The following is a 27,671-nucleotide window of genomic DNA, read 5'->3' on the forward strand; positions in this document are numbered from 1 at the left end:
ATGCGTGAACCTGTAATTATATAAGAAACAAGGGTAAGATGTTCACTGAATAACACTGGAGTTTTAAGCAAAGTGAATAAGACGTTGTTTATCATGTGAGTATTATGTAATTTCTTGAAACTGTATTTGTATTCCCTTTGTGAGGCCTCAGGTGGGGGTCCTTTTTAAATCTGTCTGATATTGCCTGTTTTTTAATAAAATGTTACCAAAAAAAAAAAAAGAGTCTCTCTCACGACCCACTGGTTCCCTAGTCTAAGGGTTCCCCAAATCCCAGCAGGAATCATGCAGGGGGTGGAGGTGATGGCTGCAGGACATGATGCTGCCCCTGAATCTAGAAAGCTGTTACAGACCTGGTCTCAGATCCAAGGACCATGCAGCTGGCATCAGAGGGCATGTGGAAAGGCCAGGGTCTTTGCAGGCACCTCTCTGCCAGCTCCCTGACAAAAGTGTGTTCCTGAGACCCCCCTGAATGGTCTGGGCTGCATCCTCATGCACCTCACCCTTCCGGCCACCTCCGCCTCCCAGACATGCCCCTCCTGTAAGGGCAATACCAAGGAAAAACTCTCTCAACTTTGCCTCTTTCCAGAGAACCCGGGCAGCTCTGACCCTCCTGTTTATTCTTCTAAGGAACCAAAGCTGAGTCAATATTAGCAGGGCCAAACCACCACCCCTGAATGAGTGCAGGAGGCATCTGCTGTTTGCACAAAGGGTCAAAACCCTGGAGACAAGACCTTTCCTTGTGGCAAGCAGCCAGCCCCAACTGCAGCTTTGCTTAGGGTTGGTACAATGTGGGGTGTTACTGCAGAGGGCAAAGGCACAGGCAGGAGCAGGAGGGGAAGCAGAAGTTATGCAGGGAGAGACTAGCAGAGGTGATGCTATCCTCCTGGCTGGAACAGCCTCATGGTGCCAGAGGGGCTCCCTTCCAGCAGGCACGCACGCCATCCTCCATGGCACAGGTCTCTCCTGGTGCACAGGCCATGCTCTTGCAGAGAAGTATGGCCCTGGGGTTGCAGGTACAGGCCTCTGAGCAGTTGGCTGATAGGACTGTACCCAGGAGCTGTGGGAGAGAAAGAAGAGAGGCATCACTGGGGTGAGGACACCAAGCAGCTCACATCAGAGCAGTGCAAACACACGGCAGGTGTGTTCAGCAGCCAAACTGAGATCTAAAGGGAAAAGACAATTTTAGGCTGTATCAAAGGGAAACAACCAAAAAAAAAAAAAATCATTTAATTTTGGATCAACACTGTGGCAGGAAGCCACCTTTGTTTCTTCCCAGAATCTCTGCTCTGTGACAATGTGATTAGGATGGGCCCCGCAGAGGAGACACACCCTTACCCTATCTCTTTAGGTAACTGGAGCTGGAGGGGGGAAACCTGTTCCCTCTGCCTACGGGACTGGTATCACCTACCTGGGTGAGGGGCATCTTCAAATTGGTTGGCCAACAGCCAACAGGTGCTGGCCTCCATTGGACCAGGTGAATGAGGTCATAGGGGCTTTATAAGTTAAGACTGCCAAGAGGAGTGGGCAGCAGCCATGTGGGGGACTCAGATTTAGAGAGGAGTTTTACCATCTGAAACTGGCTCTCTCCCCCATGACTCATGAGCGAGGAGCGGCCTGCCTCCAGAGGGGATCTCCAACAGCCTCGAGATGATGCTTGTGAGTAAGCTACTCGAGATCTGGTTAGATATCTAGCTGGCAGTAACGCAGATGCGTGATCAAAAGGCTACCTCAGCCACACTGTTTTGCTCGATGGGATTCCTATGAGATTGCTCTATCTTGTACCCGATTTTCACCCTACCCCTGTGATCAACACAGCTCTCCTCTGTGACGGGTGTAGGAGACTTATTGAGGGTGGGTCTAAATTATGCCTAAGAGGCCCCTTACGTCTGCAAGTCACTTTCCTTTTTGGTCCGTGGCAGGACGCCCTCTAGGGGTGCCGTGACCTCCCCTAGCGCCCCTACCTACTGTGCCAAATCAGGTCCCGAATGCACCCTTTATCTCGCCCGCCACATCTTGCTGGTAAATATCAAAGGGAGGCTGCCTTCCTGCCCTCCTTGGCATGGTGTCTGTTCTGCAGTACCGTGGCTCTGGTCCAATTGCCCGCCTGCGCCCTCACAGGTGCCCCCTCACTACTCTCGTGGCCCTCGCTGCACCGGGGCCTGTCTCCCGGGCTCTTGTAGACTGCACGGGGGCCTTGCCCTTATACCGGCACCCGATCTGGGCCTGCCTTTGTACCACCGCCCTCCCTGGGTCTTGCCTCTATGTACGTGCTCCCTTGCTTCTCCCATGGCCCTCACCACTCTGGGCCTGCTGAATACGCCCACCCCCTCCCAGGGCCTTCTCCCATACCAACAGTGCCCCACTGGGGCCTCTGCCTCGTGCCCCCCACCCACCCCAGGGCTCAGGCGGCCTTAGCTTTACCTGGCCCCTCAGACCCCTTTCTTGGGTCTTGTGCCTGACTCTGGCTTCTCCCAATCGGGGCTCAGGCGGCCTTAGCCCTACCTGGCCCCCAGACCCCTCCTTGGGTCCTGTGCCCACTGGGCTCCTCGCTCGTGGTTCAGGTGGCCTCAGCCTTACCTGGCCCCAGACCCGTCTTCTCGGGCCTATGCCCTCACTGGGCTCCTCCCGATACTGCCCCACTGGGGCCAGGGTTGGGACACCCCAAAAACACAGTGCTCTCCCTAGCGCTAGGAACCCCCCCCTTTTACTGGGGAGCTCCCTTGAGGCCTCCTCCACCCCTACAGCCTTGCCCGGTCCTCCAGTCTTAATCACAATCAAAACAGAAACGCAAAGCCCGTCAGCTATAACATAAAACCTAAGCCAACCTGGCTATCCCTCACATATCCTTATCAGGGTTTCCTCCACCCAGAACTGTCAAGCAGACACTCTCCAGCCATCCGGCTTCTCCTCTATGTTCTGCTATGCTCGCGCCAACAGAGCTCCCTCTTCCTCTTACACTGCCAGCAAGGGAACTGACTCTGGCCTCACCTTCGCTGGTTATAAAGGCCAGGCCCTGCCCCCTTCTGATCAGCTGACCCACTTGGTTGTCTTAGCAACCGCTGCCTGTGCTGCCCTGGTGAGTGGCAGTTGAGCCCTTATCACCATTATCCAGTAGCAGGCACCCTAGTGCCCTGCTACAGCCCCCAACTCGGGGAAGTACCCCAAGTGCCTGTACCGTGTCGAGTACCTGTAGGACTATTAGGCCCGTGTTTTCCCGAGGACAGAGAACTTGAGAGGGTCCTCCTGCTGAGGAGTTCGTGACCCCTTGTGGATCTGTTCCCAAAGACAGAGAGTCGCTGTCAATCTCAAAATTTATTCAGCATGCTGGGCACCCTGAGCAAGCTCAGAGGTCCTGAATAAAACTGTTAGAGGTGATTTATAGTTTACAGACAAGATGCGCGCGCAGGTGGGAATTTTCCACTGTGAATATCAGGTCAGTGTGGGACAACTCTTAATTATTTCAAAACTGGTTTTTGGCTACATGTTTGTTTTGAAATGGTAACTAATAGGGAGGAAACTTACTTCAGACTTCAAAGTGAATAGGATTCGGTCATTGCAGAGTCTTATCAGCCTGTCCTTGGAGGCTGAGTCTGCTGTAGAAGTTTAACTGCTACACTATTATTTACGATCTTGTTAGTAAAATTTCTACACCCCCTCGGGGTGGTGGCAGCACACGTTACCCCTGGACTCTGCGGTGGGGCCCGAAAGCACGTCTGCCCGGGCTAAGGCGCCCCTGGAGAGACACGTGGAGTTGGGAAGGTGGTCCGGCACAGTGAGGTGGGAGGAGCAACGCAGAAGCGCCCCCTACTGGCCCGCCACAAACACCAGAAGAAGTTGTGTTGTATTTGTGAGAGGTTGTTTGCTCATTAGTCTGAAGTTATTCGGGAGGCAGGTAGAAACACACCTTCACCGACCAGCTAAATGAGATGCATGGAGAGAGCACAAGCTTTTGTGGCCTGAAGCTCTCTTTACGCCTCACTTCAGCCCTCTCTATATCCATTATTTATTTAGTAACCAAGAAGCATCCCCATCCAGCCTGCTTTCATTTCTGAGTCACGTTACCTTTTCAAAAGCCATTTTTCTTTGCTTAAGGTCAAATCAAATAATATTTAAAAAAAGGTTTTGAGACAAAAATGTCAAGGGTTTCATTGAAAAAAAGGTGAAGAAGAAAAATGTCAGGGTTTCCAAGATGACCAAAGCCATCTGTCTAAAGTGTTGTGGCACTTTCCAAAGTGTCCCACCATGTCTTTTCTGGCTGAAGCCCTTCACATGTTCCATCTGGATCCCTGAAAGGTCACCACCTCCAGCAGCAAGTCACCCAGGCCGCAAGCTCCCTTGGTCAGAGGCCTCATTGTTCAGAAAATCTGGAGGGTGTTCAGGGCTCAGCTCCCAGCGGGGTCCCAGACCCCATGTGGGACATGGGACAAGTCATGGCACTGCCCTGAGGCACTGCTTTGGAGTCATCCGCTGCCCCGTGCCCAGAGGAAGGTGTAGCAGAGCACTAGGGTGCTCGCTACTGGTAACAGTAATAAGGGCAGCACAGGTGAGGGTTGCTGGGGCAACCAATTGTGGTCAGCTGGCCCGAAGGGGGCAGGGCCTGGCTTTTATAAGCAACCAGGCTGAGGCCAGAGGGGTTTCCTTCTGGCAGCCTGAGGAGCAGGAGCTCTGCTGCAGAGCCGAGCTGAGCCGCCTGAGCAGCTGCTTGATGATACGGGGTAGAGAGAACCCTAAAGGAGGTATGATGAAGAGCCAACATGAGTTTGTACTATAGCCAGGAGGCTTATCTTGCGTTATAGCCAGTTGGCGCATGGCTTTATGTTTCCCTTTGGTTGTTTGTGTAATACCGGAGGACCGGGTGAGGCTGTAGGGGTTGGAGGAGGCCTCAGGGGAGCTCGTGTGGGAGGTTCCTACTGCCCTGGGAGGGCACAGTAAGCTGGTGCCAAAGAGGGCACAGCAGTTTGTGTGCTGGAGAGTGGCACTGCGTTTTGGGGTGTCCTGATCCTAGCCCAGTATGGGCGACATCGGGAGGAGCTAGTGGGGTGTCCCGACCCCAGCCCAGTGGGGCAGCATTGGGAGTAAAGCCCGAGCAGGGCGTAAGACCCCTAAGGAGGGTCAGGGGGCCAGGCACGGCTACGGCCACCTGAGCCCCGACTGCGGGGAGCGCGGGACCAAGGCCCCAGTGCGGGCGGGGAGTGTGAGAAGCGCGAGCAAGGCCCCAGGGTGGGCGAGCATATTGGGAAAGCCCCAGGAAAGGGGCGAGCTTATTGGGAAAGCCCCAGGAAGAGGCAAGCTTGTTGAGCAGGCCCTCACTAGCCCTCTCGGTTAGTTGCGTGACAAGCCCCAGGGGCGCCAGTCAGGGCGCAGAAAGGAAGCTGACCAGTCAATGTCCCGTACATCTGCGAGGCTTGAGGCGTGCTACAGGAGAGGTTGGAGGCACTCATAGCCCATAAGGCTGGGGTGTGCCAGTCACCCCATACAGAACAGGGGACAGGATAAACATAGCACCATGTCCAAGGGGACAAAAGGCAGCCTCCCTTATAAAATTAGACAACATCAAAGATGTGGCAGGCGAGAACGAGGGTGCTGGATCGTGTACTTGGCACGGTAGGGGGCGTTAGAGAGATCATGGCCGCTCCTAGGTCCCCACACCATGACAGAAGGATACTCCCCGCCTCTCCCCTGTGCTGGAACCAGGCAGGACAGCCCCTGTGCACCTACCTGAATATATCTCCTGCCGTGGAAACAGCCACAGTTGTCTGGAAGCGTGCACGTCTCCCCATCTAACAGTGTCCCCGCTTCACACTGGCAGCCTTCGAAGCACTTCCCCGTGCACCGGTCCAGGCTGACCAGGCTGGCGCAAGTAAGGTGGCAGGAGTGGGTGCAGAGGCTGTACTGGCTATTGCTTGGGCAGCTGAGGGCTGAAGGTGATATATGTGAGATGCAGAACTCAGGGACATGGGTATCCCCTCACACCCCCTCACCCTGAGCCTCTGCTTCCATCCCTGCCCAGTCCGGTCATGTCATCATGATTCTTAGTGGCTAGCTGAGACAGGATAACAACTCTCTACTGCTGCCCAACCTCCTGTAGCTCGAGGGGACCCAAGGTCAATGCCTGGTGCCAACCCCGTGGGGACAAGCATTCCTCCTGACTGTCCCTGGTATCTGGTTCTGAACCCCCAGACCACTTTAAGCAAAGCCTGGAAGCAGGGAGTGCGGGGAACAGGCTGGAGACTCACGGCAGAAGGAGGTGGATCTCCAAGTCCCGATCTGGGCTCCAGCAGCCTGGCAGGCAGCTGCATAGGCCTGGAGGCTCCGGCAGAGGGTCTCCCGTGCCCCGTTGGCAGCACATAAGTCATAGAGACAGTAGCCAAAGTAGGTGTCAGGGCTGACCAGTGCATGGCAGCGGCTGAAGGGCCCAGATGCAGCCTGTATCAGTCCACAGGAGCCCTCAGCCCGGTATGGTGCTGTCTGGGCATCATCACACACGGGGCATCGCTCACCGCAGCCATCGATGCACACAGCGCCATCCCTGGGCACCTTCCACGAGGCCCCAAACTCATCCACGCTCTGTGCACTCGTGCCATCGGGTAGCAGCAAATCGTCGCTCTTGTCGTCATTGAAGTTACCGCACAAGCCACACATGTGGCCCCGGTAGGTGCCAGGGACGGTCACCAGGACATAGGAGGAGGTGTCGTACAGGACGCGGAGCCCAGAGGCCGTCTGGACTATGATGTTGTTCCCCTCCTGATTGGCCCAGAGCTCGTCATTGTCCAACACCAGAGGTAGAGTGTAGAGCTCCCCGTTCACCTGTGCCAACGGGAGGGGAATGTGCCAGTCACTGGCAGCTGTGACATGGCCTGAGGCAAGGACTCACTGTCACCCAGCACCCCTGAAAGCAGCACCAGGTTACACTGCAGACCCTCCAGCCAGCATAGGTCACTACCCAGGGATTGGGCTATCAGTAGCGTGAAGGCATGGCATGTGCCTCAGGCACTGCCCTAAGAGAGGGCACTGAAATAGAGCTGGGGGTGTCTCCTGTTCCCATCCCCCTTCCCCCTGCACCTTCTCTGTGACAGCACGGGGGGCCAAGCCACAAGGTGTAGGAGAGGCCAGGGCTTTGGTGCTGCTGGGGGAGAGCTCACCTCCTTTTCCAGCTGCTGGGTATCAGTGACAGGGTGGTGATGGTCACCCAGGAACAACTCCAGCCACTTGGGCCCTGCTGCAAGGACTTACCGTGACTGTCCACCGTTTCCCCTGCTCCATGATGACAGTGTAGCCCTGAATGGAGACCAGCACCGACCCAACCAGGGCCACGCGGCCATCTCCAGGGCTCTGGTTCTGCACCACCACAGAGAAGTTCCCAAGCCTGGCATTCCTGTAGCACACGCGGGCCAACGTGTAGGTGCAGGACCCCTGGAAGTCAAAGGTGCGGCCATCGAAGGTGAGGTAGTGGGAGCTGCCAGCCATGGTGCACTCACCAGGGCGGGTTGAATAGCAGCCCAGGGTGCCCCTCTCCAGGCGGCACTCCTCACCGGCACCACAGGGGGCTGGCTGGCACACGACGCCCCCACCGCCCTCGCAGTGGCACCACTGCTGGCATGCGGTGCCGACGGAGAACTGCTGCCCTCGGCTGTAGTACCGGCCCTCATGGAGGCAGCCGCACTGCCCAGCCGGCACACACTGGTCCCCACTCAGCACGAACCCGGCGTCACAGAAACACCCTTCGGTGCAGGGGCTGGCGCATGCAGCTGCAGCGGGGAGACTGTGGCAGGCAGCCGGGCAGCTGCTGCCACAGAGCTCGTAGTGCGAGTGCGGGGGGCAGGAGGGGCCTGTGGGGGAAGCAGGAGAACTTGAATGAGCACCCGCCCAGCTGCCCTCCAGACTCACCTTGTTCTCTCACATCCTGGGAACCCTCCACGGCTCCTCCCAGGGCAGCTGGAGCCCAGGCTGAGCTAACCTGGACCAACCCCAAGGTTTTTTTTTTTGAGGGGGTGGGGTTTAAGGACAATTTTTGGTGTTCCAAGCCAAATCGGCCAAATCAATTCCAAATCTGTGAGTCATTCAAGAACCATCAGTGGCCCTACTACCAGGAAACGTCCACCAACCCACCTGGGGCTTCAGATGCTTCCAAATCATTTGGCGGGCTTCCTATGTGCAGGCCCAAGCCCAGAGGCTTGGGGTTCAGATGCCCCCAAGTTTCACTTGCCCTCAGCTGTATGGCCGCAGGAGCAAGCTAGGGAGGAGTCTCCCATTTCCATAAAGTGGGCGTAAAGCCACAATATTCCCACTAGAAATGAAAGTGAGAGGGTAAGTATACATTACAGAAAGGTGGCTATCTCAAGGTTGGCTTTTTTTTGTTTTGTTTTTTAAAATATATATATTTTATACATCTATATCTCTATAGATATAGATACACACACAGACATCATCTAGCATAAAACTTTCTATCATACACCTGAAACCATATTAAGAAACTGCACACCTGTTACAATAAATGTACCCACTCCCCTGCACCCCCACGCTCCCACCTGCTGCCCTTCCCTAACCCAATCGCAGGTCCACAAAGCCCTGGGCCCGCCGCAGACTGTCAGCGCCCTCAGCTGCTTCCTAGGACACCCTCTCTACTCTCCTGCTTCTCCCGCCAGGGTGAGCCAGCTCCATACCTTTGCATCTCTTTCCCCTTTAGGGTGGGGTTTGCTATCCCCGATCATCTGCATCGCTCACCCCTCCCCTCCCCCAGCACAGGTCCAGGCCTTGCTGCTCTCTAAGCTGCTTCACAGACTGCAGCATCACAGAGCAGGTCACATCTGGTGCAACCCCTGCCTGAGACAGGGTCCGCCATGTCCAAACCAGCCCAGACAAACCCAGCATCTAAAACGACCATCAACTCTGATGCAGCACCAGACATCACCTCTGAACCTGCCACGGGGAAAGAAGGGGGCCACAGCCGGCAATGTCCTGCTGCTGTGAAAGGTTGTTAATAGGTGCTCCAGAGACCCCAGCCAAGGCTGTGCACCCACTACAGAGGAAGGCAAAGTCTCCCAGTCTGGATGAGTCTGACCAGGGGGAAAATGCCTTCTGGACCCCAAATCTGCCGTTGGTGTGACCCTGAGCAGAGGGGCAAGACCCTCTAGCCAAGACCATGCAGGGTTGGTCCCAGTAGGAGCATTAGCACAGCACAGTTCCCATCCCTACTGCAGCCAGTACCCAGTGCCTCTGGGGGAGACTTAAACCCCACAACACATGGAGCAAAAAGGGGGCAACCAGCACATCCCAACACCTTGGGGAAGCCCATCTGGTATTAATCCACTTACTGCAGAACCACTCAGACCTCCAAGCGCTCACTGCTGCCCCCGCCGCCTGGCACGCAGCTGCGTAACTGGCTACCATCTGGCACACGGGTCTCATCCTCCCACTGAAGAAGCAGTACTCATACACACAGTCCTGGAAATAGGCCTCGGGTTTCACCTTGGCGTGACAAGCCCTGAAGGGCCCGTCATCTGCCAGGATCATCCCGCATTCCTCCTTGACTTTCCTCTGTTTCCTCTCAATGGCTGCATGCCGGGAACACTTTGGCTCACTGGGCTCCATGCACCCTGGGGTCTCTGCCACCTTCCAGCTCTGCCCAAAGGCTGTGGGGTTCGTGGTGGCTCTGCCATCCTTCATAGTCTGGTCATCAGCCTTGTCCCCATTGAAGTTCCCACAGAGGCCGCACACAGCACTGGCGTAAGTGCTGGGCATGGTGACTGTCACCTGGCTCTGCCAGTCGAAGGTGACGGTGAGGCCAAAGTCAGCCTGAATAGCAGCTTCCTGCCCCCTCCTGGCCATGATAAGTTTGGCCCCTTCAACGCTGTAGGGCAGGTTGGTGAGCAAGCCATTCACCTGTGAGAAAAGGCCCAAGGGTCAGAGACTGACATCTAGCAGCCTCCTGGCCACAGGCCCCAGCACAGCAATGCAGCCGCCTCTGGGGTGTGTGGACTATCGGGCATCTGGGGTTGCTCCACGGTGATATGGCACAGTGTTTGCTTGGCCAAGGTTTGGGTAAGAGAAGAAGAGGGAAGGAAATGACATGAGCCACTTGAGAAAGCCAAAGGAAGGTGGACTGGAAAGAGCCCAGGCCAAGGTGGCCAGGTTATCTCCATGCAGTTAGTGCTGAGACACTAGACGAGGCTCATTTGAGACAAGATGGAGCTCACAAAGGGCATGAGCGAAGAGCACCTATGGGGAACACCTTCATATTTTTACCATAGTAAGTTAGATACTTTAGCCCCCGCACCCAGGAACTCACCAGGACTCGTCCCAGATGCTCACGGCTGATGGTGACGTTGACCCCGTAGACTCTGACCTCCACTGCTTTGGTGAAGGACAGAGTCATGAGGCCACGGTTCTCATTCTGCACCAGCACCTGGAAGTTCACCAGGTCTCCGCTGTCCTGGCACAGCCCCACAAGCTGGTACAGGCAGCTGCCCTGGAAGTGAAACTTGTGGCCGTCGAAGCTGGTGTAGTGGTGGCCCGCAAGGGATGTGCAGGTGCTGTAGCTGGCAGGGTAGCAGCCTTGGATTCCCTTCTCCACCCTACACTGCTCCCCACGTCGGCAAGTCTCCTGTTGGCAGTTCACGCGCCGGGTCTGGGGGTTGCAGACGCAGTGTCTGCTGCAGGCCTCATCCCCCCAGAACTGCTCACCAGGGCCATAGAGGCGCCCCTCAAACTCACAGCCGCAGCCAGCCTGGGGGATGCACTGCCCAGCATCCAGCACAAAGCCATCCTGGCACTCGCAGGTCTCCACACAGGGCAAAGAGCACTTCGTTGGGGCTGCCTGGTCATTGCAGGTGGAGGGACAGGCTGAGCCACACAGCTTGTACTGGCTGTTGGCTGGGCAGGGCAAGGCTGTGGGAAGGACAAGACAGCAGGGTCAGGGCAAGTGCATGCTGCTCCTGGACCAGGACACACCTGGGCATGGAGCCACTGAGGCTACACTGGGGGCTCTGCAGCAGAGGTGTCTCCAGGGACATCCCTGCATCATCAGAGAGCACCAATCCAGGGCCCTAGAGATGGGAAAGCCCCATCGCCTATATCCCCCAGCCCAGAGCAGGGTGTTCCCACCAGCATCTCTTCCACCCCCAGAGCACCCTACAGCGTTCCCCTCCCCAGGGCCCAACTCACAGCAGCCCGCACGCGCCCTCCAGTCAGTGATGGTAACCCCCGCTGCCTGGCACTCTTCGGCGTAGCTCTTCAGTGCCTGGCACAGCGACTCCTGGCTCCCATCAGTCATGCACAGATCGTAGACACAGTTTTTCAAGTAGCTCAGGGGGTCAATCACAGCATGGCATTGGCTGAAAGGGCCACCCACCCCCTGATCAAGCCAGCTGCAGAAGGACTCAGCCTGGTACTTGGCAGCCATGTCTGGGGGACAGCTCTTGCAGGGCCCGTGGCAGTCATCCCAGCAGAACCAGTCCCCATCGGGAACTTTCCAGCTCTTCCCAAACTCCACGGGGTCAGGAGCCAAGGTACCAGCTGGGGTGGCAAAGTCATCCTGGGGGTCCCCGTTGAAATTCCCACAGAGGCCGCACACGCTCTCCGCAAAGCTGCTGGACAGCTTCACCCCCAGGAAGCTGTTCCAGTCATAATAGACCATCAGGGAGAAGTCGGTCTTGATGAACAGGGAAGTCCCGCTCTGGTAAGCCCTGAGCTTGCCGTTGTGTAGGGTGATGGGCAAGCGAGAGTGTTGGTTGTTCACCTGGGATGGAAAGGAAAACAGGCTCTGTCAGTGCACATGAAGGACGGTGGTGCCTGCAGGGGCAATGGGCCACAGCCCAGGGGTACCAGCCAGCATCACAACGCACTTCTGGCACCAGCCGCAGGCAGCCGGATATTGCCAAATCGATGCGTGGCAGCTTGTACCATCTAGTTACCGAAGGGAACCAGGTTTCAAGTGACATTTTCCTCATGCTAAACCTTTCTGCTGCTTAAGAAGAAACTTCCGAGACCAAAGCAAAGGAAACGTCCCGTTTCCTCTCAACAATTTCATTTTGTTTTTCAATGGCAGCCTTTTTGGTTCCCCAACCCTTGCTTTTTCCCTGCACTCTTTGCAAGAAATGCAATGCACAGGGTGATGTTTTGAATGCATCTTTGCTGCAGTTTGTCTGTAGTTTTCTTCCCCATGCAGGAGCAGGAACCCCAGCAAGCTGCTTTAATGCAATATACAACCAGCAACCAGCAATATAGTACCACAATAAATCCTAATAGATCAGTGTATCAGGGTAGTGGGACATGCCTGCTCCTTGAAATGGGGAGACAGCCTAAGAGGCTGCTTGCAGGTGTGGGGAGGTGAGGGGGAGCATAATAAGGGAAGCCCCTCTGCAATGCAGGGAGCGAGGGGCAGAGAGGGACTTAGTCCTATGGGCAGGTGGCCCTGGTTTATGTTAAGCCCAGGGAAGGCTTGAGTGCCCACCAGAGTTCATGAGGGGCTGTGAGCCAGACCAGGGGTCTGACAGCCCAGAGAGGGGTTGTGTGGGGACCAGGGGTCTAGAGCAGGGGACTGGGAGCCAAGAGTCGGGGGGGGGGGCTGTGTGGGGGGCTCCCCAAGAAATGGCAGCCCCAAGGAGACTTGAATTCATCTAATCTGAGTGGTTGAAACCAACACGGCTCTGGGCTGGGCGCCAGGACCCGGGTTCTGTGCCGGGTCTGTAAGTGGATTCAGGTCTGTGAGAGGAGCAGAGTCTACCTCAGGGGTGGGCAAAATGTGGCCCGCGAGTCATATGCAGCCCGCCAGGCCATTCAATCTTGTCCACGGGGCCCCTAAACATTTAGAAAATTAATATTTCTCTGCCCCTGGCAGACTGTCATGCGGCCTTTCATGGCTTGCCAAAATTCAGTAGGTGGCCCTCTGCCCAAAATAATTACCTGCCCTGGGGGGGTGGTTTCAACAGGGAAGCAGGAAGCCCGGGTTGTATACCCCAGAGGGAAGTGGGGCCTAGGGGTGACAGCAGTGGATGTGAAGCCAGGTCTGCCCCACGAAGGACCTGCTGCATGTGGCTAAGGTCAGCTGCCTTCAGCAAAGCACAGGAAGGATACCGGGGGTGGAGTATTCCAGGTAAGGCTGACACCCCCCTTACTCTTGCTCATTTACAGCCATGCCACACTCACCCGTACGAACCCAGTCTCATAGCGGACCGCTGAGATGGTGAAGTTGTAGACCCGGACAGTGACGTAGCCCACGTAGGAGACATGTGGGTTTCCCCTGTTCTCATTCTTCACCTCAACCGTGAAGGCTGGAAGAGCCCTGTCTGCTGTGCACGTCTTTACAATGGTGTAGGTGCAGGTGCCCATAAAGTCGTAATAGTGCCCATCAAAGGTCTGATAGTGAGGGTCTCCTGAGAGTGTGCAGCTGGCTGTGGACTCTGCCACACACACCGCGGCACCATCCACCACCTGGCACTTCTCCTTCTTCCTGCACTGCACTGTGTCACAGGAGGCTTTCTGGAGAGCTGGAAAAACAGCATTGGAAAGGGAGATAGTTCAGAGGGCAGAGAGATCCCCTGTGGCATTGCATCCCCCACACCTCCCCACCAGACACCATCCTTCCTCTATGGTGCCCAGTCCTGAAGGGAAGGGCAACCCAAGCAGTCATAGGTCTAAACAGTAGGAGCCAGGACTGTACGGAGATAACCCTCGCTAGCACTGGGTCATGAGGATGGTGGACTCGATAGAAACAGAAGATGGAAGATGTAAGTCACTGGTGCCACTGGATTAGAAGCTATGGAGGCAAATGTCAAAACCACTAGCTCAATGTACTGGTGGAAATGGGGATCCTGATTAAGCAGATTGGCGGAGGGGTGAGTACAAGATGGGTGGACGGATGGATGGATGAACAGGGATGCAGATGGATGAATGGGGATGTAGATGGATGGATGGATGGGGAGGCAGGTGGCTAGATGGATAGATAGATAAATGGATGGATGGGAGGAAGGAAGGGAGGGAGGGAGGGTATGGCTTTGGATGGATGGAAACAGCAAGGTGTAAGATGGGTGAAGAGACAGAGGTTCACACTTGACCCTCACTGAGGCAAGCTGTAGAAATCTCCATCATCCCAGTTTGGATGAGGCAGGAAACTACAGGTGGTTGTTGATAGAAATATGCATGCGGGCTGTTGGCGAGAGCGGGTAGCTGGAACATGGGGGTGGTTTCCCCTGGAGCCTATTCAAAGAAAAGCCTGGGAAAAGGGGCAGCCAGTTCTCATTGCCTGTTCTCAGTGGGGGCAGAGGTGACAGGACAAGGAGCAATGGGCTCAAGTTGCAGCAAAGGAGGTTGAGGTTGGATATTAGGAAAACTTTCTCATGAGGAGGTTGGTGAAGCACTGGAACAGGTTACCCAGAGAGGTGGTGGAGTCTCCATCCTTGGAGGTGTTTAAGACCTAGCTAGACAAAGCCTTGGCTGGGACGATCTAGTTGGGACTGGTCCTGCTTGGAGCAGGGGTTGGACTAGATGTGACCTCCTAAGGTCCCTTCTAGCCCCATCCCATAGGTGACTGGTAGGGGTGCACGGGGGTACATGTGACCCCCTGATAGGGCTGGTTCCCCCCCCATGGCCAATGCTGATGCTGTCAGCAGGGCCGGTGCCCCCCCTGGCAGGGCTGCTGCCGCCACCGCCATCAGCAGCTTCTCCGGGTGCCTGCCAGCCGCATCCCCACTGCTGGCACCAGCGGTGGCTTCTGCAGGTGCCTCGCCAGATTCAGGCGGCACCAGTTGCTCATGCCCCATTCTCTGTGCTTCTGTGATTCTGTGAAACGTGGCAGCAGCTATTTGCCGGCTGACACAGCCAGCTTGGCATAGCCCCACCGCCATGGCCAAAATTCCCCCATCCACCTCCCTTGAAATCTCAGGCCTGGCTTCAGGTCGCATCATCTCTAGAAATGAGAGAAGCACTGACGGTCCCAGCTGCCAGAGACATGGAGGGTTGTGACATCCTGGCCAGAGCCAAAAACATCCTTTGCTTTTTTCAGTGAAAGGCGAGGTTGTCACATAACTCTCATGACTTCAGGAAGTGGGGATTTAAGGGGGGAAAAGAAAGGGGCCTGGAGTGTTAGAACCAGGAAGCCCAATGCCGTGGCTGGCCTGCATCATTGTGTCCATATAGGGAAGTTCACCAGCATTTTAAACACAGAAGAGATGTTCCCACAGGGGCAGGGAAGGGGCAGGAACCAGCCTGCACTGGGCAGAGCCCCAGGGACATTTGGCAAGGAGCTTCAGTGACACAAAATGGGTTTGGATTTAATCCCAGGAGAAGCCTCCTCATGGTAAGAGCTGCAGGCAGTGGAAGCATATGGGTGGGGGCATCTCCGTCAGTGCATGGGCACTTGGCTGGAGTGGGCTAGGAGTGCTAGTCCTGCCTCTTTGGGACTGCACCAGCCTTGTCAAGTCATTCCTAACCCCATAACACTAGCACCTCCCTTCCAATAGGGCCTCAAAGCCACCCCGTGCCACATGGGCTCACCATCAGTGCAGACGCCCACCGAGCCGTATGAGTCCAGCTGGGTAATGCCAAAGCTGAGGATGCCAAAGGCTGCACTGGGGTGCTCTATGCTGTGGCTGCTGAAATCCTTGCCCAGGCTGTAGGTGCTCCAGAGATAATCCGACTCCTGGATCATGTACCACCGGGTGGATCCCAGCAGCCCCTTATCCAAGGTGATGGCCCATACATCGTTTGCCTTGGCCACCAGGGCCACGTAGTTGGTGAACCCTTTCAGCCCAGTGGTGTGGAAGGATGAGCAGAAGTTCGTGGTGGGTGGGACATTGGTGAGGAATGGGGAAAAGGTGACGTGGTCCTTCATGCCCCCCAGAGAACAGTAGAGGACCTGGACACTGGCGTTGGCTGTGATGGAAAGTGCTGTGGTCCCTCCACCGGCCAGCTTGGCCACCTCCCCGGCTGCCACATTCTGGGTCCTGGGGACTTTCCCACTCCGGTAAGTGATGGCAGTGGGCTGGGATGCTGCGACATAGACTTGGTTAAGCTTTGCCTCACTGCTGCCCAGTGGCGGCAGGATGAAGGAGAAGCCCCAGCTGGAGACAGGCAGGAGCTGCTCGATGACATGACTCTGCGTGTTGCCTGACTTCACACAGCCGTGTCCAGACAGGACCGCCACGGGCCGTGGGGAGAGGACCACCGAGCCAGAGAGGTCGGCCTTACTTTGCAGCTGAATGGCCTGGTAGGGCAGGAGGTCGATGTTCAGCGTGTTCCACGCGTTGTAGGTGGTCCCGTAGATCTTCACCGGGCCCTTGGGGTGGATCTCCACTGCGGTGTTTTCAGGACCAGCCACAACAGTGAACTGCATCCAGGAGTCTGGCGCTTGCTCTTCAGATGTGGGAGTGACCACATAGTACTTCTGGCCCAAGCTCTCCATAGGGTACAGCACCGTGCTTTCAGAGGACTGGTCTTTCGAGCTCACAGAGAGGACAGAGACCATACGGTCAGCGACCACCACAACCGTTTTGCCGAAGAAGCCTGTCCCCACCATCTCCGTGGAGGCCGGGAGCTTGACAGTCTGGGTCTCACCCTGGCGGAGGGTGAGGACCTTCTGGAAATCCATTCCTTCCACTGTGACGGTGACCGTGGAAGGGGCGAAGCCAGTGACAAGCAGCTGGAGGCTGACCTGGGCCACGGGGCTCTGAGAGCACTGCATCTCTGGGAAGGCAGTAAGGAATCGCTTCCCCATGGGACTGGGGTCTGAGCCAGCTGTGGGGTAGAGATGGATGGAGCATTTATAAAAGCCCCAACCCCCACGACTCTCCTGGCATACCTCGCTCTCCACCCATGGCCCCCTTGCACACCCAGTGGCACCAGCACCCTCTGCTCCCAAGCCTCCCAGCACTGAGGTGCCCCAGCTCTGCTCGTGGCCGCTGTTCCCGACCTACCCCAGCCCCAACCTCCTTCGCACCAGCTCTGCTGGTGCACCTCCCCGCCAAACGGCTTTGGACAATTTTGGTTTGGAAATGAGACGTGTAACTCTCAGAGGAGAAAATGTTTCTCTAAACAAAACACTGGAAGGGCTTCAAGCTGGGGCTGGGTCTCCTTGTGCAAGCAATAAAGGCCACAACATCAAGCCCTGGCTCAGCCCTGCTGCTGCCCCCATGCTGGGCGTGGAGGTGAGTCTAGGGCAGGGTGGTTGGGGTCTGGTGATCCCATGGGCAGTGCCCCCATGTCCCCTGCTTTTAGCCATGGCATGGTCCTGGGCGTCGTTGGTGTCTGTCTCTGGGGGTGGGGGTGTGACGAGGGATTTGGGGAGTCCCTGGGTAAGGACTTGCCTTTGAACACGGGACACTGGTCTGTAGTCCAGCAGGGACCTTCCAGCCCTGTGTTCCCAGCCCCCTGCCCTCTGCTCGCTTGGCTAAGGCTCCCCCAGCTCCTCACACCAATCCTGCCCCACTTTGAGTCCACCCAGACCCGGCTCCATTCCAACTCACCACACGGCACCAGTCCGGCCCAGAACAGCGCCAGCAGAAGCATCCTCCTTCCCGGTGCCATGGCTGGAAAAGGAAGGACCAGGAGAGGGGTCAGTCTTCAGAGAGGGGCCAGGGGTGGCAAAGGGGTGCCAGGAGATGGGGACACCTACATTACCTTGCAGTTGAAGGGAGGGCAGGGTCATAACCCCTGGGCCCCGTGCCCAGAAGGGGGTACAGAGTCTGCGGGGGGTGAGCTTGTAAGGACCGTTCCCACCTCAAGGATGCTGTCTCCTCTGTGCAGGGAGTCCCCTGAGCCCTGCGGGAAGGAAAGCTGTGCACTTACCTGCCCTGGGCATCTGGCAGGCCGGGACAGGTGCCCAGAAGCTCATATAGGAGCTGAGATAGGGTGACCAGCTGACAATGAGGGAGGGGCGCCCAGTGCCGGATCCCAGGTTCCTGGAGCAACCTGGGGCCAAGTAGAGAGATGGGGCGGAGGCCGGGAGTTTCCTCTTGGCACTGCCGGGAAGGAGAGCGCAAGGGAGGAGGGAGAGTGCATGGGGCCTGTGGCTAGGGCAGAGGGTCTGTGCCAGCCGGGCACTGCCTCCCCAGACAGGGTGATCACCAGCCAACATCCCCCAGTGCAATCCTTGGCACGGGGCCCAGAGGCCAAGCAAACAGGCAACAGCCGCCTGTTCCCCGAAGCAGGTAAATCATACGTCAGCCTGGAGCTGGGCTGTCTTGTGAGCGCGCGGAGACAACTCCTGGCCCCGGCTGGCTCACATGGGGCTGAAGCTGCCTGGAGCAGGGCTTGCATGAGCTGTGACATCCCAAGGGTGCCACCAGCCCTGCTGTTCTGGGACTCTGCAACTGGGGGTCACCCTATCTCTGTTAACCCTGGTGTTCAGGCAAGGGACTTGCCTTACTGCTAGCTCCTACATGCGGAGGCTATGCCAGGCTACAGTCCAGCAGCCCCAAGACTCTTTATCCCCATTTTGGGGTCCTGGACAGCGCCCCTGTACTGTGCGGGAGCTGGGCCTGGGCTGCTGGACTCTAACTGCGGGGTGCCAGGGAGGATTCCTGTTCAGGACGAGGAGCGGGAACGCCGGGCAACGCGACGCATCGAACATCTGCGCATTGGGATGCAAAACAAGGGCACAGCACAGTCCTAGCGGTTTCTATAATCCAAACCACATAGACAGGGCAGATCCAGGGCAGAAAGATGCAGTGTTCTCATTCTTCACCTCGAGATTTCTACAGCTTGCCTCAGTGAGGGTCAAGCGTGAACCCTGTCTCTTCACCCATCTTACACCTTGCTGTTTCCATCTCTCTGCCCTGGGCCCTTTGACACCTGCTGTGAAACTAATGGTCTGTTAATGAGGTCAGATATTTTCATTAGCATCTACCTGATTCCTGGTGATGTCTCTTCCCTTCTCAGGGATTAGTGACACTCTCTCCTTTTTAATAATCTCAATGTTGTATTAATCAAGCTTCCCTTTCTTCTGCAGCATTGCTCTGCCAGCCGCTCCCCTTCATCTCCCCCTCCTGTCACAACCTGCAGATGGCTTTTACTTCTACCTAAAATCCTTATCTCAGGTATGTGCTCATGTTGACACAGCTGATCATTAACTCGGGCTTGGGAATGACTGGCTTAAAACTGCTGTTTGCACTCTGAAGATATTCAAGAAAGCTGGACCCTGTTTTATGAGCAACGTGCATTTAACTACCATGACTATGGGACCAACACAATTAACAGACCATAAAATAATCATATTTAAAATAAAACAAAATCTAATGAAAATCTATTTCATATCAAAATGCCACGCTGAGGCTGGTCATGCCTATCTCTAGTGGTATGTCTTTGTATGGAAAAAGAATGTGTTTTCCAATATTGAGCATTTCTTACCTGTAAAGATCAAGGGAAGTCATTTCTGGTTTCAATTTAAAATATATATTTAAAAAAGCAGGACCCAGTTGACTGGGCCCATCTGGTTGTTGTAAAAATTTGCGGTCCGTTTCTCGGGAGGCACGCACGCGAAGAAATCTCAGACACACACTTATTAGCAGCACAAAAGGTGTATTTGCAAATAGGGTCGGAGCAGAGTCAAAGGACTCAGATTACTCCGCACCCCTGAGGAAATTCTCAGCTGGTATTTTATTCCTTCCCTCCTGGGCACGTGTGCAGAAACAGGAACTCTTACAACTCATTTCTAGTTCATACAAATATGTATGTGACCACGTCACTTCACCCATCGCATGTATATTATAATTAACTACTTAAGTATGCAGGGCGGATAGGTGAATATGCATCAGCTAATTGCGCATGCTCAGAAAGTTCTTTAGGTCACCAAAAGTTTAAATCCCACCCCCCTTTCAAGGACACAGTCAGTTGAATTCCAGCTTCTGTAATCTGCATGAGAAGAACCAGGGGGAGGCTGAAGGAGTGTGGGGGAGGGAGTGATTTAGCATGAGAAAAACTGTAGCAAAGCTAGCTAAGAAAGAAAAGTCCTTGGCAGTGTTTTTTTTCTTATCAGGTACGAGATGCAAACTGTGGAGTTCTAACAACACTCCATTTCTAACAATATTATAACAATACTCCATTTACTGTACATTTCTAACATGGTTGCAATGCAGAAAGTCAAACTTTCTGGCAATGACTTTCTGCTGAAAGAGGGTGATAGGACTGGGACATCTCCCTGCTGCTCCCAGCACTCCCCACTGAAATCCTGCCTTGCCCCAGCTACCTGGGAGTAAAAAGGCCGATATACAGAGCTGGGGCCCCACAGAGGTGAGGTCCCAGGCTGTGGCTGGGGGCTGCTGGCTAGGAGGTGGACGGGGAATGGAGGAGTCTGATCCGCAGGTGTGGACCCCGACTGCAGGGTTATCATGGGAGCCTGAGGCAGAGCAGGGGGTGGGGGTGGGGATGGGGCCAGGGGCTGCAGTGGGTGACCGCTGTTCTGCCCCTGAGACAGCAGGTTGGGGACACAGGGACAGGGAACCAGCCAGAGCACTCCTGATGGCCCCAGGACTGTGAGGGAGATGTTTCCTCTGCTCAGCCAGCTCATGGTCCAGCCCAGCCCAGCCCCAGGCCACTGTCAGTGCTGCTCGCCTCAGGCCCTGGCAGTTTGTTCTGCCATGGGTCCAAAGGTGAGGGCTGAATCCCCTCACCTCTGTGGGGCAAAGTCCGCTCTGTGGCTGTGTGTTTACCCTGAGAGTGGCACTGGGCAGGTCCAGGCTGGGGACAGGGCAGGGCCTGCATAGACCAGTCCCTGCCCCCCAAAACAGGGCCCCGGGACTACGCTCCTCCATCCATCCTGGCCCTGTGCACAGCACAGCCCACCCTGCACAGCACTCACCCATGCCAGTCAGGCCCTGGGGCCCCGTCTCTGCATCCCAGGGCACGATGGAGACTCAGTTCTTCACCTACAAGGGTGTCCTCTTCCCCTGCCTGGAGTACTCTCCCGAGATCCTAGACTACACGGAGAACCAGTTCCAGGTGCGGGACGACGATGTCTTCAACATCACCTTCCCCAAGTCAGGTAGGGAGCAGGCTGGAGAGCACAGGTGGAGGGAGAAAAAATTATCTGGGTAACCCCCCCACCCCACCCAACAGGTAAGCCTGTGGGGGAGGGGAAAGGGCAGTGGGGACACAGATCGAGGCCCCTGCAGCGAGGAACAGAGTGGGGCAGGGGCTGGGGTGAATGGGGCCCCAGCCAGGCCGGGTGGTGGGACAATCGGAGCCTGGGTGGCTCATCCAAGGGTGTGGGGGGGCTGCTGCGCGTACCCCGGTGGAGGCCTAGGGGGCATGTGTCCCCCCCATCTGTGTGTAGGGTGGAGGCAGATATTGCTGCACGCTGTGCTTTGCAACTTGCTGCCCCAAGAGCCATATGACACCACATGTGTCCTGCTCTGGGGTGGGCAAGGGGCGCAGCGCAGCTTAGTGGCAGCAGGCATATCGGGTCTCACCATTCCCAGGGCAGCTGCAGTGGGGCACAGAGTCCAGTGCACAGCAGCAGCCGCCTCCGCCCCATGCATAGATCGGGAGGCACGTGCCTCTGCCAGGGTGTGCACAGCAGCAGGAGCCCCGCCACATGCCTGGACTCCAGTTGTCCCACCGCCCAGCCTGGCTGGGGCCCCATTCACCTCAGCCCCTGCCCCACTCCGTCCAACACCACAGGGGTCTTGATCTGTGCCTCCCCCATCCCAGCCCCTTCCCCTTCGCAGAGTCTGCTGGTACTTGCCTGCTGCACTGGGTAGCCAGTGATCCGCACGCAGGGCTGCGATCCTGGCTGGGTGTGGGGCCCACACCCCCTCTGCTGCAGCTGCCCGGAGCCCGCGCCCGGGCTGCTGTACAGCCCTACCCACTCCCCACGTTTAGCAGGCCTGAGCCCTGTTTGCCCAGGCCTTCCACTGCCTGTGCTGGGGAGCAGCCCGGATGCCCGGGCTCCAGCCGAGCTCAGGGAGGGGAGTGGGATGCACTGGGTGCAGGGCAGGGGTGATTCCCTTTTCCCCCAGGCACCAACTGGATGCTGGAGATCCTGAGCCTGATCCGCTGCAATGGGGACCCCAGCTGGGTGCGCAGTGTGTTGAACTGGGATCGGGCCCCCTGGATCGAGACCAGAATGGGGTTGGCAGCTGCCCTGAAGTACCCACCACCCCGGCTGCTCACCTCCCACCTGCCCCTCCAGCTCTTCCCCAGGTCCTTCCAGGGCTCACGGGCCAAGGTGAGGGGGGTGGAAAGGGGGCTACACATTGGGAGTGGGGGGTCCTGGCTGTCCCAGGTCCAATATCCCCTGCATAATTTGCAGCTCTGTCTCCAAACCAGCCCAAGTCCCTTCCCCTGCTGCCCTTCCTGGGGGGCTCCAACACCTCTGCTTGGGTTTTGTGACCACGGGGCCTAGACTCGCACCCGCAGCTCTGGATAGGATGTCTGCAGGGTGGGCACAGCGTCACTCCGGTCTCTGCAGGAAACATTTCACCCCATCCAGCCTGAGAGGATGTGCCACAGGACCTGTCCCAGGGGGTCCCAGAGGAGCTGCACTGTGACACACCGGGTCACCACCACCTGCTGCCCACCCCATCACCCAGCTCCTTACATGGCACCAGTCCCTGTCTTCTCCCAGTGCTTCCCCATGTCCAGACAGATGGGACCCATTGCATTGCTCTTCTCTGTGTGTCAGGTCCCTTGGCTGAGGGAGCCCCCAGGGGAGCCTGGCTCCACCTGCTCTGAGTGACTCCAGGCCTCTGTGGTCCTTTCCTTTGCCTCTTGGAGCTGTTCAGCTCACAGGAACAGGCCTGGATGGGCCCTGGACAGGCTTACCCTCCCACCCACAGGCACATGCCCCATTGCAGGGCCCTGGGCAGGTCCAGTCACCTCAGGGCACATGGAAGGCAGGGCTTGCAGTGGCTGTAGGAGGAGCTGAGCCCTGTGCCCCATTCCCCAGGTCATCTACACCCTACGCAACCCCAAGGATGTGCTGGTCTCGCTCTACCACTTCTCCAAGGCCCTGCGCCTCTTCAAGGACCCCGGGCCTGTGCACGCCTTACTGCAGGACTTCCTCAGTGGCAACCGTGAGCAGCGCCAGGGGGGTCTCTCTCTATGCCCAATACATGCAGGCCTGCCTTAGCCTGGATTTCATGGGAGCACCCACTGCATTCAATTTGGGAAGCCCCCTCTCCAACACGGCAGGGTGACAGTGCCCTTGGTCCCCACCCCAGAAGCCCCAGCTCTGTTGAGAGTCTCCAAAAGTCTTTGCATGTCACCCAGCACCTCCCCGTGAGACTCCCCACCCCCCTCCCTGCAAACTGGGGACAGGCCTCCAGGCTCCTCTCACTTTCCGGGCAGGCAGGGGCAGGGTGGTCTAGTTCTGCAGGCTGTGGGCTACTTTCACAGCTGCTCTCTCCCCGTGCAGTCTCCTACGGCTCCTGGTTCGACCACGTGGCTGGCTGGCTGGGCCTGCGGGGCCAAGAGAACTTCTTCTACATCACCTACGAGGAGCTGCAGCAGGTAGGACCTGCCACAGCTGGGTGAGATGCACTCAACCAGCCCTGACTCCCTGAGGTCTAGTCCTGGGTCTGAGCCCGTTGGCACAAGTTCAGCCCTTCCCACGTCAGGTGGAGCTGGTCTCTTCCCCCCAGGACCTCCGGGGCAGTGTGGGGAGGATCTGTCACTTCCTGGGGAAGGAGCTAAGCAAGGAGCAAATATCCTCGGTGGTGGAGAACGCCTCCTTCCAGACCATGCGCGGGAACCAGATGTCCAATGGCACGCAGATGTCCGACACAGTGATGGATCATCAGAAGGGGCAGTTTCTTCGGAAAGGTGGGCACCAAGCTGGATGATGGGGAGCTACAGGTCAGGAGTGAGGGGCACCAGCAAAGCTGGGGGGCCCCAGGGCTGGCACCTGAGGTCTGGGCTCTTACATCCTGCCTGGCTCTGCAGGAGTCTGCGGGGACTGGAAGAACCTGCTGTCGGAGGAGCAGAGCCATCGTGTCGATGCCATGTACTGGGAGCGGATGCAGGGGCTGGACATCACCTTCCCCTGGGACTGACATCGCCCCCAGGCTCCTTTGTGCAGCCCCACCCCAGGTCTGAGCCTCCACAGCCCTCCCCTGGGGAAATCACCAGCTGCTGGAGTCTCTGTGAGTGCACAAGGGCCTGGCAGCTCCCCCACAGCCTCCCCCAGAGAGGCAGCTGGTCTGGGTTTGCCTCCCACCATCCCCATCCCGAGCTCTGCGTCCCTCCCCAGCCCATTCAGGTCATCCCTCAGGACCCAGCAGAGTCGGCTGCTGGCAAAGGCAGATGGATCCTGTTTGAATGCATGTGACACGCATGGCACGGGGCTGCGGAGTGGGACACGGCACTAAGGCATCGCCATCACTGTTCCTGCCGGCGTGGGCATGACTGCCGGGCTGGATCTGGGGGCAGTAGTGCAGTTGCACCCCCTTAGACTCCTGCTTCCCCCAAACTTTCTAACTGCTTAAAGGGGCAGAAGCATTTCTGTTCGGGCACCGCCAAGGGAATGAATTGATTTTGTGGCTCAACTCCCTGATTCTTGCTAAGCTTTTTCTACTCCACACATCTGAATGACCCTCTCTCCTTTTCAGTGCTTTTCATGTTGCTCTAATCAAACTATCTATTCTCCTGTTAGAAATATTATTAAAATAGAAATATTATTAAAAATGTATAGTGAATAGAGTGTTGTTAAAACTGCACAGTTTGTATCTTGTACCTGATAAGAAGAAACACCACCAAGGACATCTCGCTAATTTACTATCTCTTTGTAACACTAAATCACACATACCTTCAAACTCCTCTGCCTCTACTCTTGTAAACTACAAAGGCTGTGATTTAATTGACTGTGTCCTTGGGAAAGGGGGGGGTTTGAACTTTTGGTAACCTGGAGAGCTTTTCTAAGCATGCGTAATTAGCTAATGCATATAAGCCTATCCGCCCCGCATACTTAAGTAGTTAATTATAATGGACATGCGACGTATGAAGTGACGTATTTACATATATGTTTGTATGAACCGGAAATAAGTTGTAAGAGTTCCTGCTTCTGCACACGTGCCCAGGAGGGAAGGGATAAAACCCAGCTGAGAGTTTTCCTCACGGGCAGAGTGTGGTCTTTTGTCTTCACTCTGACCCTATTTGCAAATATACCTTTTGTATTGCTAATAGTGTGTATGAGAGTTCTTCGCCTCCCGAGAAATGAACCGCAGCATTTTTGCATCACTCCTGCAATTCTGCTGCCTGTTAACCAGTCCTGGGCATGTCCCTCTTCTGCTATATGAGTTTTGGCTCTAGTTAAAAACCTGAACTCTGGTGGGGTCCTATTAACTCAGGTGTAGAAATGACTGACAGTGTAGAGTTGGAGTCTCCATCAAGACACTTGAAAGGCTGGATTTTGTTTTATGAATCTACGTAAGAGACGTATCTTTTATTAGAGTGACTATGGGACAAATGACACCATATCGTTTTCAACTTTTTGCCTATTTCTTGTGGTTTTTTTAAAGTGAATATATAATCTAGCAAATTAATGCACGGACTAATGAGTGTATTGTTTTTGGTTTGGTTGTCTAACCCCCAAAGCATATTAGGAAAGCTTCTAGTCTATCTTTAACTGGAGGAAAATCTGTGCTGTTTTCTTTGTGAGGATGCACCACACCTCCTGCACCCCCCCTACACTCCTAGATCTGCCTGTTTGTGACTGTCCTGTGCAAGTGTCCCCAGAGCACCTCCTGCCCTGAGCAGACCCCCATGGCCCCCCATGGGAATTAATTGGGTGGCATCTGAAGGGCCAGAGAAGCCTGAACCTCACTTCTGGCAGTGGCACCTCCTCTCACAGGAGCCTCCTGCCACCTCACTGTCCTATGTGGCGGTGCCTGGACCCTCTACCTCCTCCAGCCAGCCACATAGCAAGGACCCAGGGCTCACAGGTCTCAACCCAGGGCTGCCTGTAATATGTACAGAGGGTTGCCTCTCTGCAATTTTAAAATGAATTGAAAATATACTTTGCATAAATGTACCGTGCTGTTTCTGCTCAGTTCCCTCAGCCTTTCCTCACAAGTCACATGCCCCAGTCCCCGAACCCTCTTTATTGCCCTCCACTGGACTCTCTCCAATGTGTCCACATCCTTTCTGTGGTGGGGGCCCAAAACTGGACACAGGACTCCAGATGTGGCCTCCCAGGTGCTGAATAGAGGGGAGGAATCACTTCCCTTCATCTACTGGTAACACACCTACCAGCGCAGCCCAGGAGGCCATTAGCCTTCTTGGCAACAAGGGCACCCTGCGGGCCCATATTCAGCTTCTTGCCCGCTGTCACTCCGGTCGCAGAGCACTCGGGTGCCCTGCGCCTGAAAGCAGAAACGGTTGGGGAGAGACATCACCAGGGCAACACAGTCACCAGGGCAACACAGCTGCTGGTTGCTAGGGCAACTAGCAAAACCAGCTGACAGGAAGGGGCAGGGCTTAGCCCTTCTTAAGCCCAGGCAGGAGGCCAGGAGGGCAGTTCCCCTCTGGTGACAGAGGGAGGAAGAGCTTGGCTAGTACAGATGAAGGGGCGAGCTCTGATGGTGAGCATCCCCTGGTCACTGCTGGGGTTGGAGTGCTCTCCCTGGTAGGGATTGAATGTTTAGTGACCGGACAGTCTAGCTTTTATGTTGTAGCCTGGGGGCTTTGTGTTCTTGTGTTTACTGTTTTAACCAGAGGACTGGGTGAGGCTATTAGGGGTTGGAGGAGGCCTCATAGGAGCTCCACGGTAGCATGGGGACCCTGGTGCCAGAGAGGGCGCAGCGTTTGGGGTGCATTGACCCCAGCCCCAGAGCAAGTGGGGGCTGTGAGGAACCTCAAGGAGGCAAAGGAGAGGGCCAAGGCGTGACAGGGCCCAGGTCAAACCACGTCAGTACCATCTGCGAGGCCTGGGCTGTGGTGTAGGGGAGGAAAAGGAGCTGCAGGTAGCGCCCCCTGGCACCAGGGTGTATAAAGTAGCCGGCCTCCTGCTAATTACATCAATCAATTAATCAATTAAGATCAAGGTGTGGCAGGAAAGCAAGCAGGTGGTTGCTCCATAACAGGAGGGTGGAGTCACTCCTAGGAAGGCTCTGATAGCGATACTCCTGTCACCCCCCCCCCAGGTCCTCTTCTGCAGAGCTGCTGTCCAGCCAGTCAGCCCCAACCCTGCACTGGTGCATGGGATTGCTGCATCCTAAGTATGGGACTTTGCACTTGTCCTTGTCAAACCTCATGAGATTTCTATTGGTCCAATCCTCTAATTCTCCAGGTCTCTCTGAATCCTAGCCCTACCCTGCAGTGTATCTACTACTCCCCCCATCTTGCTGTCATCTGCAGACTTGCTGCAAACTGGCACTCTGCTATCTTCCAGGTCATTGATGATGATGATAATGAACATGAATGACTCCTGAGGCTGGGGGGGCATGGCAACCTCCTGCAGGCGGTGGCGGTATCCACGGGGATGCATGGCAGCAAGGGGGGACTAGGAAGATAAAAGTAACTCTGGAACAACAGAGGGTGGAGTTCTAGCTTTCAATCTCCATCCATAATAATCAGGATTAACAATTTAACCCTATAATTGCCCAATTACTACACATGGAGCCAGTCATCTCATCATAGAAGGCGATCACATGGGTGAGGCATGACTTGCACTCACAGTTCAAATTATACTTTGACTCTTGCAGGAGGTCTGCAAAAAAAAAAAAAAAAAAGAAAGAAATTGG

The 27,671-nt window shown here is 55.9% G+C and overlaps 2 protein-coding genes across 4 annotated transcripts; one reads left to right on the forward strand and one right to left on the reverse strand.

The window, feature by feature from the left end:
- Positions 1 to 579: 579 nt before the first annotated feature.
- LOC149861554 (IgGFc-binding protein-like) lies at positions 580 to 19,191 on the reverse strand. Its single transcript, XM_090052298.1, has 12 exons — positions 18,842 to 19,191; positions 17,614 to 17,754; positions 17,460 to 17,522; positions 15,493 to 16,731; positions 13,147 to 13,487; positions 11,164 to 11,737; positions 10,289 to 10,887; positions 9,315 to 9,882; positions 7,234 to 7,829; positions 6,237 to 6,807; positions 5,719 to 5,918; positions 580 to 1,057 (listed from the first exon to the last, which is right to left on the reverse strand). The coding sequence occupies exons 2-12, from the start codon at positions 17,639 to 17,641 to the stop codon at positions 899 to 901; spliced, it is 4,938 nt and encodes a 1,645-aa protein (XP_089908424.1). The 5' UTR covers positions 17,642 to 17,754; positions 18,842 to 19,191; the 3' UTR covers positions 580 to 898.
- Positions 19,192 to 20,663: 1,472 nt separating this feature from the next.
- On the forward strand, positions 20,664 to 25,110 carry LOC149861555 (sulfotransferase 2B1-like). Of its 3 annotated transcripts, XM_090052564.1 has the most exons (7): positions 20,664 to 20,974; positions 21,951 to 22,159; positions 22,880 to 23,006; positions 23,348 to 23,442; positions 23,550 to 23,754; positions 23,875 to 24,021; positions 24,182 to 25,110. In XM_090052564.1, the coding sequence occupies exons 1-6, from the start codon at positions 20,794 to 20,796 to the stop codon at positions 23,982 to 23,984; spliced, it is 927 nt and encodes a 308-aa protein (XP_089908690.1). In that variant the 5' UTR covers positions 20,664 to 20,793; the 3' UTR covers positions 23,985 to 24,021; positions 24,182 to 25,110. The 3 variants fall into 3 exon arrangements, with proteins under 3 accessions (XP_089908690.1, XP_089908689.1, XP_089908691.1); XM_090052563.1 differs by having other exon boundaries at positions 23,875 to 25,110; XM_090052565.1 differs by having other exon boundaries at positions 20,666 to 20,974; positions 23,574 to 23,754; positions 23,875 to 25,110.
- The last annotated feature ends 2,561 nt before the right edge of the window (positions 25,111 to 27,671 follow it).

Source organism: Crocodylus siamensis, chromosome 6 (genome assembly GCF_052110815.1).
Source record: "Crocodylus siamensis isolate JL-2025a chromosome 6, ASM5211081v1, whole genome shotgun sequence".
In the NCBI taxonomy this organism is placed as follows: Eukaryota; Metazoa; Chordata; order Crocodylia; family Crocodylidae; genus Crocodylus; species Crocodylus siamensis.